This window comes from Aspergillus brunneoviolaceus, assembly GCF_003184695.1.
Source record: "Aspergillus brunneoviolaceus CBS 621.78 unplaced genomic scaffold BO95scaffold_7, whole genome shotgun sequence".
In the NCBI taxonomy this organism is placed as follows: domain Eukaryota; kingdom Fungi; phylum Ascomycota; class Eurotiomycetes; order Eurotiales; family Aspergillaceae; genus Aspergillus; species Aspergillus brunneoviolaceus.
This window is the reverse complement of record NW_020290737.1, coordinates 490,608-503,063: the sequence shown is the minus strand read 5'-3', so window position 1 is coordinate 503,063 and position 12,456 is coordinate 490,608. Positions and strand designations below refer to the sequence as shown.

At 52.1% G+C, this 12,456-nt stretch overlaps 7 protein-coding genes across 7 annotated transcripts; 5 read left to right on the top strand and 2 right to left on the bottom strand.

The window, feature by feature from the left end:
- Nucleotides 1-153: 153 nt before the first annotated feature.
- BO95DRAFT_459839 (uncharacterized protein) lies at nucleotides 154-1,223 on the top strand (the record flags this gene model as incomplete). Its single annotated transcript, XM_025588686.1, has 4 exons — nucleotides 154-285; nucleotides 400-561; nucleotides 634-640; nucleotides 745-1,223. The coding sequence occupies 4 exons, from the start codon at nucleotides 154-156 to the stop codon at nucleotides 1,221-1,223; spliced, it is 780 nt and encodes a 259-aa protein (XP_025446413.1).
- A 648-nt stretch (nucleotides 1,224-1,871) lies between these two features.
- On the top strand, nucleotides 1,872-3,681 carry BO95DRAFT_459838 (uncharacterized protein; the record flags this gene model as incomplete). Its single annotated transcript, XM_025588685.1, has 3 exons — nucleotides 1,872-2,647; nucleotides 3,275-3,533; nucleotides 3,580-3,681. The coding sequence occupies 3 exons, from the start codon at nucleotides 1,872-1,874 to the stop codon at nucleotides 3,679-3,681; spliced, it is 1,137 nt and encodes a 378-aa protein (XP_025446412.1).
- Nucleotides 3,682-5,113: 1,432 nt separating this feature from the next.
- BO95DRAFT_328572 (uncharacterized protein) lies at nucleotides 5,114-5,668 on the top strand (the record flags this gene model as incomplete). The annotated part of the gene is made up of 1 exon (XM_025581885.1): nucleotides 5,114-5,668. A coding segment is annotated over one exon (555 nt), but the record flags the coding sequence as incomplete, so codon positions are not given.
- Nucleotides 5,669-7,491: 1,823 nt separating this feature from the next.
- BO95DRAFT_248823 (putative amino acid permease) lies at nucleotides 7,492-9,489 on the top strand. The gene is made up of 3 exons (XM_025581407.1): nucleotides 7,492-8,841; nucleotides 8,900-9,240; nucleotides 9,297-9,489. The coding sequence occupies exons 1-3, from the start codon at nucleotides 7,632-7,634 to the stop codon at nucleotides 9,411-9,413; spliced, it is 1,668 nt and encodes a 555-aa protein (XP_025446410.1). The 5' UTR covers nucleotides 7,492-7,631; the 3' UTR covers nucleotides 9,414-9,489.
- On the bottom strand, nucleotides 9,403-10,861 carry BO95DRAFT_511277 (homocysteine S-methyltransferase family protein). Its single transcript, XM_025591421.1, has 2 exons — nucleotides 9,852-10,861; nucleotides 9,403-9,727 (listed from the first exon to the last, which is right to left on the bottom strand). The coding sequence occupies exons 1-2, from the start codon at nucleotides 10,788-10,790 to the stop codon at nucleotides 9,593-9,595; spliced, it is 1,074 nt and encodes a 357-aa protein (XP_025446409.1). The 5' UTR covers nucleotides 10,791-10,861; the 3' UTR covers nucleotides 9,403-9,592.
- A 210-nt stretch (nucleotides 10,862-11,071) lies between these two features.
- BO95DRAFT_439099 (uncharacterized protein) lies at nucleotides 11,072-11,668 on the bottom strand. The gene is made up of 2 exons (XM_025585663.1): nucleotides 11,345-11,668; nucleotides 11,072-11,261 (listed from the first exon to the last, which is right to left on the bottom strand). Exon 1 carries the CDS (start codon nucleotides 11,573-11,575, stop codon nucleotides 11,345-11,347), a length of 231 nt encoding a protein of 76 aa, XP_025446408.1. The 5' UTR covers nucleotides 11,576-11,668; the 3' UTR covers nucleotides 11,072-11,261.
- BO95DRAFT_248804 (uncharacterized protein) lies at nucleotides 11,512-12,379 on the top strand. Its single transcript, XM_025581406.1, has one exon. It carries the CDS (start codon nucleotides 11,742-11,744, stop codon nucleotides 12,210-12,212), a length of 471 nt encoding a protein of 156 aa, XP_025446407.1. The 5' UTR covers nucleotides 11,512-11,741; the 3' UTR covers nucleotides 12,213-12,379.
- Nucleotides 12,380-12,456: the final 77 nt, after the last annotated feature.

Here is a 12,456-nt window from a genome sequence, read left to right as displayed (position 1 = left end):
GATCTCGATTTACCATGTGGAAGGGAGGGTCTAAAAATAGCGGGCTGGAAATGCCAAGAGATGAGCAGCATTCTCGGGCCGGTCCCCAATCAGCAAAAAAGATCTCCCCGCGCCCTTAATCCAACTTCACTCCTTGGTTCAGATCCTGTCGCAATGCCATTATCGAGCCAGCCACCACCCCCCATGAATCCTACTGTAGAGGAGGTAGAAGACGAGAGTAGGCCTAGTCCAGGTAGCGGTAGTGGTGATGCCAACGCCGCGCAACAGCAATTGTCATGGGCTGAGGTGTGTAAAAAGCTTTCTCCCGGAGATGACCGCACGAGCTGGTCATCCTACCGGCTCGCATTGTACGGTGTTGTTGGATTTGACATGTGAAAACTGACCTTGTGGATCGTTTAGGTTTGCGCCCAGCACGAGTCGCTGCTGGTATCCCACCTCGCGCTGCTACAGCAGGTCCAGGGCGAGGTTCCGTCCAATGGCGATGCGTCGCGGTTGGTTACCAACATGTTGGAGCGGACGAAAAAGTTGATGATGCAGTTCAAGATCATCAAAGGCAAATTTGTGAGTTGTTCGTTTGCTTCTCCCCATCGCGGGTATGGGTGCTGTTGACATAGTGCTAACACGCCGGCATAGGGTTCCAGTAAGTCACGTTGCTTCCTCCAGGCTGCGGAAAGTTTTTCTCTGCAGGGAAATTCTTCCAGTCGAAGCTATGGGTCATTGAAGATGGACCTAACTTTGTGATAGGAAATCTAGATGCTGAGAAAACCTTGCACTCGAACTCTGGCTCAGATCCGTCATCTTCTCGTCGGATGAGTGATTCATCTGGCAATGGCCCTCGGGCGAGAGATCGGGCGAAACGGGCACGCGCAGAAGCGAGCGAACGAGACGAGGAGACTATTGCTGCAGTACCAGATGCAGAGACTATGTCGGCCTTTGCTGACCCAGCCCGTCATCACAAGCGTAAGCGCTTAATGAAGGTGCTGCCTGGGGGTGAGGATGACGTTAGGAGCATAACTCCGGTGTCGATTGACACGGAGGACATCTCTGAGGAGGTACAACGAAGGCTGGCTATTCGAGACGAGCAACGCAAAAAGCGCAGCAATGCTAAAGCAGAGAAGCGCAAACGAGACAGCATGACCTCAACCGGAAGTGCACCTTCTCCTGGCGGTCCTACGAAGCAACCCAGAAAAAGGATCAAAGCAATCCAATCCCATGAGCGATGAAGACATCGGAAAGCGCTTCCCAATCCAATCGTACGGTCGCTCTTTCGAATCGCAGTTGGGCAAAAGTGTCTAGCCAGACTTGACAAGATGGTAGCCCTGCTGCCACATGGTGCTTCACTTATTGGACCGGAAGTTCCGACGAGGCTTCCTGCACGCAAACTGATCGTACCTGGAAGCTTAATTGCGATATCTCTGCAGGGCTGTCTCGCGGATTGGCTCGACCAGAATCCCAAGCCGCAGCTGGGATGATCTTGCGTCACCCCCAGACTATGCCAGACTCTGTGCTAAGCTTTCTGCAAGGGTACTGTGGCTACAGGGTTGCATCTGGCTGTCATTTCTGAGGCAAGCTTACCGGAATCTTCACTTCAGTAGCAGAATCACCTTGAAAGCATCATGACATCGAATTGTTAGTGCGGCCGAGCAAAACCAGCTCTTCTCCTCGCGGCTCTCCTCGATCTTTCTTCTCTTCTCCTTCTCTCTCCAGACTACCAAAAAACAAAAAAGGAGTCTCAAAAAACTGTTCTTGCTTTCAAAATCTGCTTTCACGTACTCGCGTTGCTTTTTATACCTGAACTTGAAATCCGTATTACCCTGATCCTCATAGAACACGAAAAAGTTCTATCTGTGTCCCGAACCATGCAAAGAATCATGAAGACAAAGGACACGAAGAGATTTGCGACCTCTTCAGAAGACGACCGCCGCTGCTCTGTCTACAAAAAACCTGGTCGCACTCCACAGAAAACACACAGGCAGCACAAGCAAACCGGCCAGACAACGCGGGGTACCCGACTCCAGTCCCTGCCCAACTCTTCTGGCCAGGGCAGGGACAGAGCCCCTGCTTCTCAAACAATCCGTGATTATGTTTACCCCAACTCTCTATGCCACTGCTCCCACTGGCATTTGTCCCAGGTCAGCAATGACCAGGACGTGGTGATGAGAGATGTTTCCGGCCAGGCAACGCAGGGTATGCGCCTCCAGTCCCTGCCTAACTCTTCTGGCCAGGGCAGGGACAGAGCCCCTGCTTCTCAAAAACCTCGCCATTCTGATTCCCGACGCTGCCGCTCCCAACGGCGTCCGTCCCAGGTCAGCAATGACCAGGACGTGGTGATGAGAGATGTTCGTTGTGAGGTTAGGAATACAACGCCTGCCTCCAAGCAACCCCCCCGCCCTGCGAATCCCCGTTCCATCCTTAAGGTCAGCAATGGCCAGGATGTGGTTATGAAAGATGTCTTCCTTCCCAAGAAAAAAGTACACTTTGCTGGTGCAGAAGTTCACCTCTTCCATTGTTTCGAGCCCGAGATCATTTATGACTCGGATGTTGAGATGGCTGAAGCCGAGGATGAAGATGTGGAGATGGAGGACGCTGATGTTGAGATGGTCGATGCCCCTGAGCTTCCCTGGTGGGTGTGTGATGTGTCGATGGAGTGAGTGAAGCAATGCAAGCTTCAAGTTCCTCTCTTCTTGTCTTGTCTGAGAATCCATGTTTATTCCTCATGTATGGTGTTGAACCCCGATGGGGTATTTGTCGATGGACTGCAAGCTAAAGCTACAGACATCAATGTCTCTCTTCCCTCCATCAACTCGTTGGTAGTTTAGTCAGGAGACAGATCAACCAAGAGATTTTCACTTGCCCACTTGCCGAATGACTGCTGGCATTCACTGTAGATCAATCTAAGTCCCGACTGGACAAGTAGGTGTCTCTATCAACCTGATTTATTCACTTTACTGTAGGTATTGTACTTATTTAGAGACCCAATGCTTTTCGAGGTTATTGCTTCACCTAGGGCTAGCGCCTTGGTGGCCCTGCCTAGCTGTTCCTTCCTAGCTCTGGTGCCGACAGCAAAGTTTCCATTGTATTCACAGATCAAACTGTTCCTTCCGTGGTGAATCGACATGGTAATCTGAATCTCTCTTTCCATAAACTTCCACTTCCCAAGTTCCACTTCCTGTCTCGTCTTCTGTCTCTCGCCCCCACCCTCCGACTTCCTCCTTCAGCCTCTCTTTTTCTTCTTTCCTCTGTTCTCGCACTAACAATCCCCATTCTCCCCGAGATCTATCCTAAAGGTCAGCAATGACCAGGACGTGGTGATGAAAGATGTGTTTCTTTCTCCAAAAAGGGCTCACTTTGAAGACGCTGAATCTCAACCTCTCCATGATATTCAGCCCATGATCATGTATGACCAAGACATTGAGTTGTTTAACATTCAAGAGAATGTGGATGTGGACATGGAGGACGTTTCCCGTGCCCGCCGAAGAATCCACTTAGCCGACTCTCGTTATCATTTCTCAACTGGCAGCAGTCCAAGGTCAGTGAGAACCTGGACGTGGAGATGAAGGATGTTTCTGACCAAAGCAGGGACAGAGACTCTGCATCTCAAAACCCTCATCCTCCTACTTCCAGCCGCACCGCCCCAACTGGCACCAGGTCAACGTTGGGAGAGACTCCCTCGCCTGTTGAGGGACTCCACTTCGCCAATTTTCAAGAGTGTTGCTGCCTCCCAACAAGTCGACCACCGCTGCCCTGCCCACAAAGACAAAAGTCACACTTCAGAAGTTTCAACAAAATGATCTCGAACCATGGCAATGACCATGAAGACAACGGACACGAAGAGGCTTGCGAAGAGGCTTGCTATCTCCTTATAAGACGACCACCGCTGCTCTATCAATAAGAAAACTGGTCGCACTCCACAAACTATACAGGAAGCACAAGCCAAAAGGCCAGACAACGTGGCCGCCAACTACGAGCATGTTACAATTTCCGACGACATCGATACAAGAGCTCTGTTTGCCCTCGCGGAGTGAGGGTCTGTATGTAGACCATCGGCGGGCCGTGTCTGCTCTTATGTAAATTAGAAATAGCATATCGTCTCCATGATGGGTAGTATAGTCCACCTCAGTATAAGTTACTATACACAGCAATGAACTACTCTATTGTATATAAGTTCTGATACTGTCAGCATCTAAAAGTTCGACTTCCCATGCCTACCATCTCTTTCTTGATGCCGGAAATTGCACCCAATATCCATCTAAGCTCGATTGTTGTGCGAGTATAAAGGAACATGCGAAGCTTCTTGGGCAACCAATGACGAGAATCAATGCCACATAAAAAGCCACTCAAGAAGTGTTGTTATATTTGAGCGGAAAGAGGAGATAGGCCATTCCTCTCAATGCTTGTACTTAGCAACCTATATGAGTAGATTATGATCAGTAAAATGTTCCCCACATTCCATGAACAAAGGCATCACTTCACATACCTCCTCAAATCTTCCAATTCGGATAGGCCACGCGAAATATCTAGTATGAACAGGATGTCCCTAGAGTAGGGGATGAAAGGGAGTTTGTTGTTGTTGAGATATTGTGATGGTTCAAGAAGCGGCTATTGACGCGCCTTGTATTGTTATGCGGTCACCTCACATTTTTGTATTGCAATGGGACATCGGCGAGGCTCTACTTGGAGATGAAGGTTCTCTACTGTCATCCAAAAGACCTATCTGCCTCTTATGCACATGAGCATCAACAATAATCGATATCTGGTCCGGTTATATATCCTATGTCTAGGCCTAGCGACTGTCAAGAAAGCGATGTATGATGCATGTCTAGACGTCACATGACCATTGTGTCTGCGCATCTGGCCCAACCGTCCACCGTAAATTTCCATCTTCGAGACAATATCCTGCATCCGATCCGATAAGAATCTCATCACGAAAATAAACGAACCCACACTCAATAGCAACCAACATCAAGACTCTGTCTGTCTGTCTACTTCTTGACACTTGAATCCCACGAAGAAGCGTCTCACCCAGCCGACGCCCACCCCAAAAGACAAAAACAAAATGACCACCCCACAACCCCCGACTACCCCAGATCAGCAACAACAGCAGCAGCAGCAGCAACAACAAGCCACGCTCCAAAGCCAGCGGGAAGCCGACTACCAACGCTTTAAGACCTACGCCGCCTGGACCTTCCTGGTTGCCTCCCCGATCCTCATCGCCCTCCCGCCGCGCAAGCTCGACAACCTGACCGTCCTCCAGCTCAGCGCCTTCTCGATCTCGGCCAACCACCTGACGCGCGAGCGCACCGGCCGCAGCATCGTCGACCGCCTCGAGGACAAGATCTCCGCCGGCCGCAGCCACCCGCTGGCCTCGCTGGGGAACGGGCTCCCCAGCGAGCGGGCGCTGGAGATCCAGGCCCGGCTGAAGGCGGACCGCGAGCGGCAGATCGAGGAGGCCAAGGGGGAGGAGCTGGCCAAGCTGAAGGCCCGCGAGGAGTTCGACAAGCCCGTCCTGCAGCGCGTGTGGATGGGTGGCGAGACCGAGGGGTGGAAGGAGCGGCGCCTGCGCGAGGAGCAGAAGGCCCTCGATGAGGGGAAGGGGTATGGGGATTTGATCCGCGAGCATATTTGGGATGTCTGGACTTGGGGGAAGGGGGATGGTGAGAAGAAATGAGGGGGTTTTGGATGGGACATAAGGGAGGATGTTGGTGATGATGGATCGTGATGATATCTCTACTTTTTTTGTTTCGGCGAGTGGTGATGTGTCTTTTTATGTACTGTATGCTTGGCGTTGGGGATCAAAAAAGGCTTTGGTTTTGGTGTGATGTATATTAGTTTGCTGGGGGTGAAGGCTTGGGTTCTGAGAATGTGCATTTCGGTCGATGTCGCTTTTCGAGCTTGTACGCTGCTGCGCTGGGATTGTGGTGGTTATGTGATATATTGCAAATGAATGACTGCATAGACATTTCATTGCAGTATAGTCGATGGTTTGCAGCGATGACCATTGCGCTTCATGGCTTATGGCATTGGATAGGTAATAGGTACACATAACGGTCAGCTTCCAACCAATATCTGTCAATGCAGATCAACGAGAGATCAGCTCTACTTAGTCTCTCAACCGGGCTCGCCGGGTCCGAGATCGACTAGTAATTCTGGCGACCTACTAACTAGCCTGCGCATTTCAGTTGCTCTCTGTCTTTAAAGGAACGACCGTTTTCGACCCAGCGCAAACTAAGCCAGCACTCCCGACTTGCGATGTTTTACCACTGGCGAAGGCTATTATGCATCGCCACTTGAGCATTTAGACGAATGAATATGGGCGTCAATGGTTGATGAGAACTCGAGAGGCTACCGTTAGGCATTGGCACCACACCACTCTTCTTACACCTTCCAAGCACTATACAAAAGATCACTCTCTTCTTATGACGCGATCTGACATGGGAATGTGCTCATGAGAGCCACCTGGGGTCCATCCGCACCTGACAGTGGCAAAGAGTGACATCAATTGGAAGAAGAACAATATTCGATGCGCCCAGCAATCTAGACCTCTCATCCCGTTTTTTCAGGCAATCGTTTTGCTCGGCCGAAATTGCCTTTCAGCACAGAACCGCGGCCATCTCTTATCGTTTTGCCCAGCTTCATTGATTGATTGCTCTCACGAACAGCGTATCGAAAGGGAGCTAATTACGCTTGGGTCCCCGAGCTTGTGTGAGTTTTACGTAAGAGCTATGCGAGAAGCGGAGTAGGTTTCTCCGAATCGGAGGCGGCGGGTTCAGACTGGACCTGACGATGATGGAAGGAGACTGAAGTATACGTAGCGATTCTCAGTACAGTGAAATCCATGTGGATGATCCTTAAAAGAAAGCACACCTGCGTTGCTATGCTGCACAATGACTCCAGAAGCGATGAGCAGCAATTCCGTCTTGGCTCTGGCCCGAACGACGCTAGAATTTTAAGCGTAAGCTGATAGTGCGGAATTGCAGTGAGCGGCTGCAGGAACCGTTGCAGACCACACTAAGCTCTACCAGGACTAGTGGCCATCCAAAACACGTGCCTCGCACACTGCTCCCAAGGGCAGATCCGGAACTGGGAACTTTCACGCTTCTTTCTCGAAAAACTGTAATCTCTCTTCGCCACACCGGTTCTCCTCATGTCATGGCTCCTCCAATCCTGGACTCGGTCTGAACGCAGAAGAAGTTCTTGGTTCTTCTACCCCTGTCATTTAAAGCTTGTATCAACACGAATGACTAATTCGCATGTTCAATCGCAGTCCCCATCTTACGGGCCAAGTGGAGGCCGTCTTCGGAAATTCACCATAGAGCGGCACGCGTGCGGTGGGGAGGATGGCACGCTTAGCGTCAAAAGGGAATGGTGCCAATCCGCTACCCGATGTCGTGATGGCGATTGCACACTGCGGCGACGGTGGGTAGAAAAAAAAAGTGGTTCTCCGCGCGAGGCCGATCGGTGGCAAGCTGCGCGGTTCAATCGGTTGGTCGCCTGCCTGCCTTCGATTGATATAATTGTCCCCCGGTGTTCCTTCTCTCCAAGACATTTCCCCCCCCCCCTCATCCCACATTTCAGCTTTTCCCCCGGACTTCCTCTGCCTGTGAGCACCTGCACCACCTTCGGCGCAAACGATGTACGACTCTTCAGTCTCCGCTGCGGAGAATAAGATTGAGCATCATGGAAGCGGTGATCCGAAGGTGCCCAACTATTATGGCGAAGAGGATGGTCCCCCGGTAAAAGGGGAGATGGAGCTTAACGTGGGTGGCCGTGGTGCCACTCAGCGTCGGCTCAAAAACTACCACATCAGCATGATTGGATTCTGTGGTGGTATTGGAACTGGTCTCTTCGTTGGAGCCGGCTCTGCCTATGCGAAATCAGGGCCGGCCGGTTTGTTGTTGGCATACATTGTCGTGGGGTTTGTGCTGTGGTGTGTCATGCAAAGCATCGCCGAGCTGGCGACCGTCTTTCCTACTGCAGGCTCCTTCCCCCACTGGGCTACTCGGTTCATCGATCCCGCCGTCGGTTTCTCTCTCGCCATCACTTACGGATATTGTTACACCATTGCCATTGCTTCAGAGGTCTCCGCGGCCGCGGTCGTGGTGAGCTACTGGTCAGACATAACACCGGCCGTGGTGATAACAGTCGGTTTGGCACTGATCTTGATCATCAATCTGATGAGTGTCCGTTTCTATGGCGAGAGTGAAGTCGTGACAGGTGCCATCAAGGTCTTGTGTTTTCTGGGCTTGGTGATCGTGGCCATCGTGATCACCGCAGGCGGCGGCCCGAACCACGAGACCATTGGCTTCCGCTACTGGCACAACCCTGGTCCCTGGACCAACTACAATGGCATTACAGGACCAACTGGGCACTTTCTGGGATTCTTGTCAGCCTTCGTCAACGCCTCCTTCAGTTTTGTTGGAGTCGAGACTGTCGTCATTGCCGCCGCCGAAGCTATGGACCCGCACCGCGCCATCCCCAAGGCTGCCCGTCGCGTTACCTACCGCATTGCCTTCTTCTACATCCTCGGAGCCCTGCTCATTGGAATGATTGTCGATCCCCGGACCTCTGGCCTCACCTCTGGCTCTGGCAATGCCAACAGCTCTCCATGGGTCATCGCCATCAAGCAGGCCGGCATCAGTGGTCTCCCCTCGGTTGTGAATGCCTGTGTTTTGATCTCTGCCTGGTCTGCCGGTAATTCGTACTGCTGGGTCGGCTCACGCATGATCGTAGCCATGACCACCGATCACCAACTCCCCCAGTTTTTCGGCAAGGTCACAAAGAAAGGTGTTCCGTATGTTGCAGTGGTCGTCTCCTGGCTCTTCGGCCCTCTGGCCTATCTGAGTAAGCATATACTACCAGTTCACTATCAAAATATTCATCTAACCAAAATTCTGCTTAGGTCTCGGAAGTGGTGGTCCTTCTCAAGCCTTTACCTGGCTCCTTAACCTTAGCACAATCGCCGGCTTAATTGCTTGGGCGACTCTCAGCTTTTGTTATATTCGCTTCCATCGGGCGATGAAGGTCCAAGGCCATAGTCGCGATACCCTCCCTTGGCAGGGCCCATTCCAGCCCTACACCGCGTGGGTGGGATTCATTGGATCCACCATTATCACTCTTGTGGCCGGATTCCCTGTCTTCCTCAAGGGGAACTGGTCTACCTCGGACTTTTTCGCCTCGTATGTTGGCATTCCGATCTTCATTGTGCCAATCATTCTCTGGAAGATCTTCAAGAAAAGCAAGGTTAGTCCCACTTCATCCCTCTTGTTTCGCGAGTAGACGCTAATAGGTTACTATAGTTTGTCCGCGCATCTACTCTGGATCTCTGGTCTGGCCGCCTCGTGGAGGGCGAGATCATTGTCAAAGACCACGGACCCCGGACGCCCCTCAAGCGCTTTGTTGACTGGATCTTCTAAGTACATACACATGCTGTTGTATATAGACTTGTATATACCTAGACGGTGATACCCACTAGACTTTTTTTTTCAACCCTTTTTTGGCTCTATCCTAGTATACATAGTATCACTCCACTATAATTGGTATCATTTTCGCGTAGTGACTTTTGAGTTATTTGTACATATGTTGTGGTTGATAATCATTGAAAGTGTTGTCGGAGCTTGGCGATGTCATGATGCGACGCTTTGCAGCACCCACCCGCGAGGATCGAGCTGAAGTGGCCGCCAGCACGAGCGTCATTGACAATTTCTGCAAGTTGAACTTCCCACGGACGCTATTCATCGTTAGTGCACATGCGCAACATGAAAGTTCTCACGAAAGTCAAGTGTGAGAACTTGACGGACGCCATGACCACAGCTGAAAGCATGAAAGAGAGAGAGTGTGTGTGAGAGACATACCGAATCCGCAGCACCGGGTCCTTCGACCTTCTTCTCCCACACCTGGGTAGTGGTATTATAGACCTCCCCCTGCGTGCCATCGGGATACAACACCAGGGCAGGCTTCGCCCGCGCCCCCTCCTTCCCAAGCACCTTCTCCACCCCCTCCCCGAACAACTTCACCAACCGGCCCAGCCGATGCACCTTGGTGCAGTTCATCCCAATGCCCCAAGGCTTCGGCTCGGGCCCACTCAACGCCGCCTCCACGACCGCCTCCACCGCACTCCCATCCGGCAAGGCATCCTGGCCCTCGACGGGGAAAACGCACACCACCCAGAACGGGATCCCCATCGCCTCCAACCCGGCCGCCCTCGCCGCCCGCCGCACCGCGCGCACCTCATCCAACCGCGGCACCGTCTCAAACGCCACATACTGCACCTTGTCCTCCAACCTTTGACCGTCGTTGTGCTGCACCGCCTCGACAATCAACCGCAACCTCTCCAGATGCCACCGAAACAAACTCTCCTCGTCATCATGCTCGGCATCATACGCCCCGCTATACTCCTGTCCAGGGATCATGCACGCCCCGTACGGGCCCAGGCTCAGCGCGATCTTGGCGTTTGATCCTCTAACGGCGTCGGCCGCCACAGTCAGCGCGGTGCGGATGTACGGCGCGATCGCATCGCGCGGGATCCCGTCCGGGTGGGAGGCGGTCTTGGTGCGCGCGAACCCTTCGATGGAGACTTGATAGGTCGCCGTCAGGAGGACGTCGCTGCCAGCTTCGATGAAGGCGCGCTGGCAGGCGAGCAGGGTCGGGGGGGAGGAGATCAGGAGGTGCGAGGACCAGAGCGGGGTGGTGGTTGAGTTGAAGGTTGTCGCGTGGTGGTCTTGGAGAGTAGTTCCCAAGCCGCCGTCGAGGATTTGGACTGGAAATGTTGGGGTTTGGGTTTGGGGCGGCATTTTGGTTGTGTTCTGTGGGTTTGTTGGTGTAGAGGGAGGACGAGGTGTGGGAGGGAGGGAGGAAAGATGATGGTGAGGAGAGAAGAACTTATGGAATGTGGAGGCCCCACTTGCGATAACGCTGTGTTTAGCGGGCGGGAGATTAGTGGGGTGCGGTACGTACTGCTGCTGTTGCAGTTCTTAGCCTGAGGCCCTAAGCGGACACTAAAGCGGTAGGTTGTCCGTCTTAGTACCGTGGACCTTAAGCAGTTTCGATAACACAACACACTCTTGTAGTAGAGCTTCTATCCATCACCTATCCGGTGTCCTTCGACATGACTCCTTGAAGGTCTACAGAAGCAACAAATGGCTGAATCTCTACAGGCCCAGAGCAGCCATGGGCTTATTCTCTTGCACAGCTGAAAGGTGCACTGCCATCAATTGCCAACGACAAGGATCACAGACCTATGTCTCATCGCTGCCATTAGCGTGGTATGTTGCTCGCACATAGAGGCACTTGATCCTGCCCCACTGACTACTTTCTCTCCCTGGTACTCTCGTAACTGATCTTGCAGTCAGATCCGTTGACTCATTGATGCCGCTTGCCGAAACATTGCCTCGTAAATATGGTGCCAAATGAGGAGAACTGAGACACTGTACATCCAGATTCTCAAATCCCTCCATCGGATGGTTTCACCAATGCGTTTGCTTGGCAATCGCCTGCTGTGCCCGAGTGAAGCACCAGTCGATTTGGACAGATGCTCGCAGATCAACGCCTGCTCATCTTCGTGACGACGCCGAGGCATGTTCTCGCTCTACCGCGCAGAGAATCAGAGTCCCCGACTTCCTTCCTGCACATCGGTCAATATATCATACTATAGTGGCCATTTACTTTGCATGATTCAAGACGGTTTATCGAAGTTCCAAGCTTGGAGGAGTGTGGCACGGTAGGTCCCTTGGATCTCTCACCCAATGCCGAATACACATCTTAGTGGATCAGTCCTTCGTCTTCAAAGATGCACGATATTTCAAAAGTCATTGGTTCTTCGACGTGTACAGGTCACGTCACAGGAAAATTCCCTTGCCTGTTTACTGTTAGTTACGAGGCTATGCCATGCCTTTGTAGTCATTTTTCAGGCAGCAGATGAAACCTGTCAAATCCATTATCCGCCGCACCAAACGAGGAGAACAGCGAAGTGCAATGCTGACCAGCAATGTAACCATTCAGTCCAGGATTACTTTGGTGGTTTACAAGATGAGCAAGGACCCTCTTACTGGGCTGCATTGGTTGACAGATCCTTCCACCCGATTCTCCCGCCAGATACGAAGAATTTTTCACCTCGAAGACACGTCGATCCTCTCAACATAAAAGCCCCGCCCACTCTCAGCAAGGCTTGCCATTTTTATCAGCACGAGTATTGCATCCCGCCTTTGAGATTCTGAGTTTGACGCAGCCTGAGCGACTACCTGAGGGCGCCTAGATCAAATCCTCATACGAGTGATTGAAGTGTTTGCAGTCCATCATGAGTTCTTCTTTTACAACTCAATCTGACTCTCTCCAATCCCCAGTGGCTTCCTCGGTGATCTGCCGGACTCGGATTGGGTCTCGCAGCCCTCCGTTGGAGCTTCTGAGGTCTCCGAGGAAACTTTGCCAGTTCCTCATGAGGCTCCGACTGATTCTCCCCAG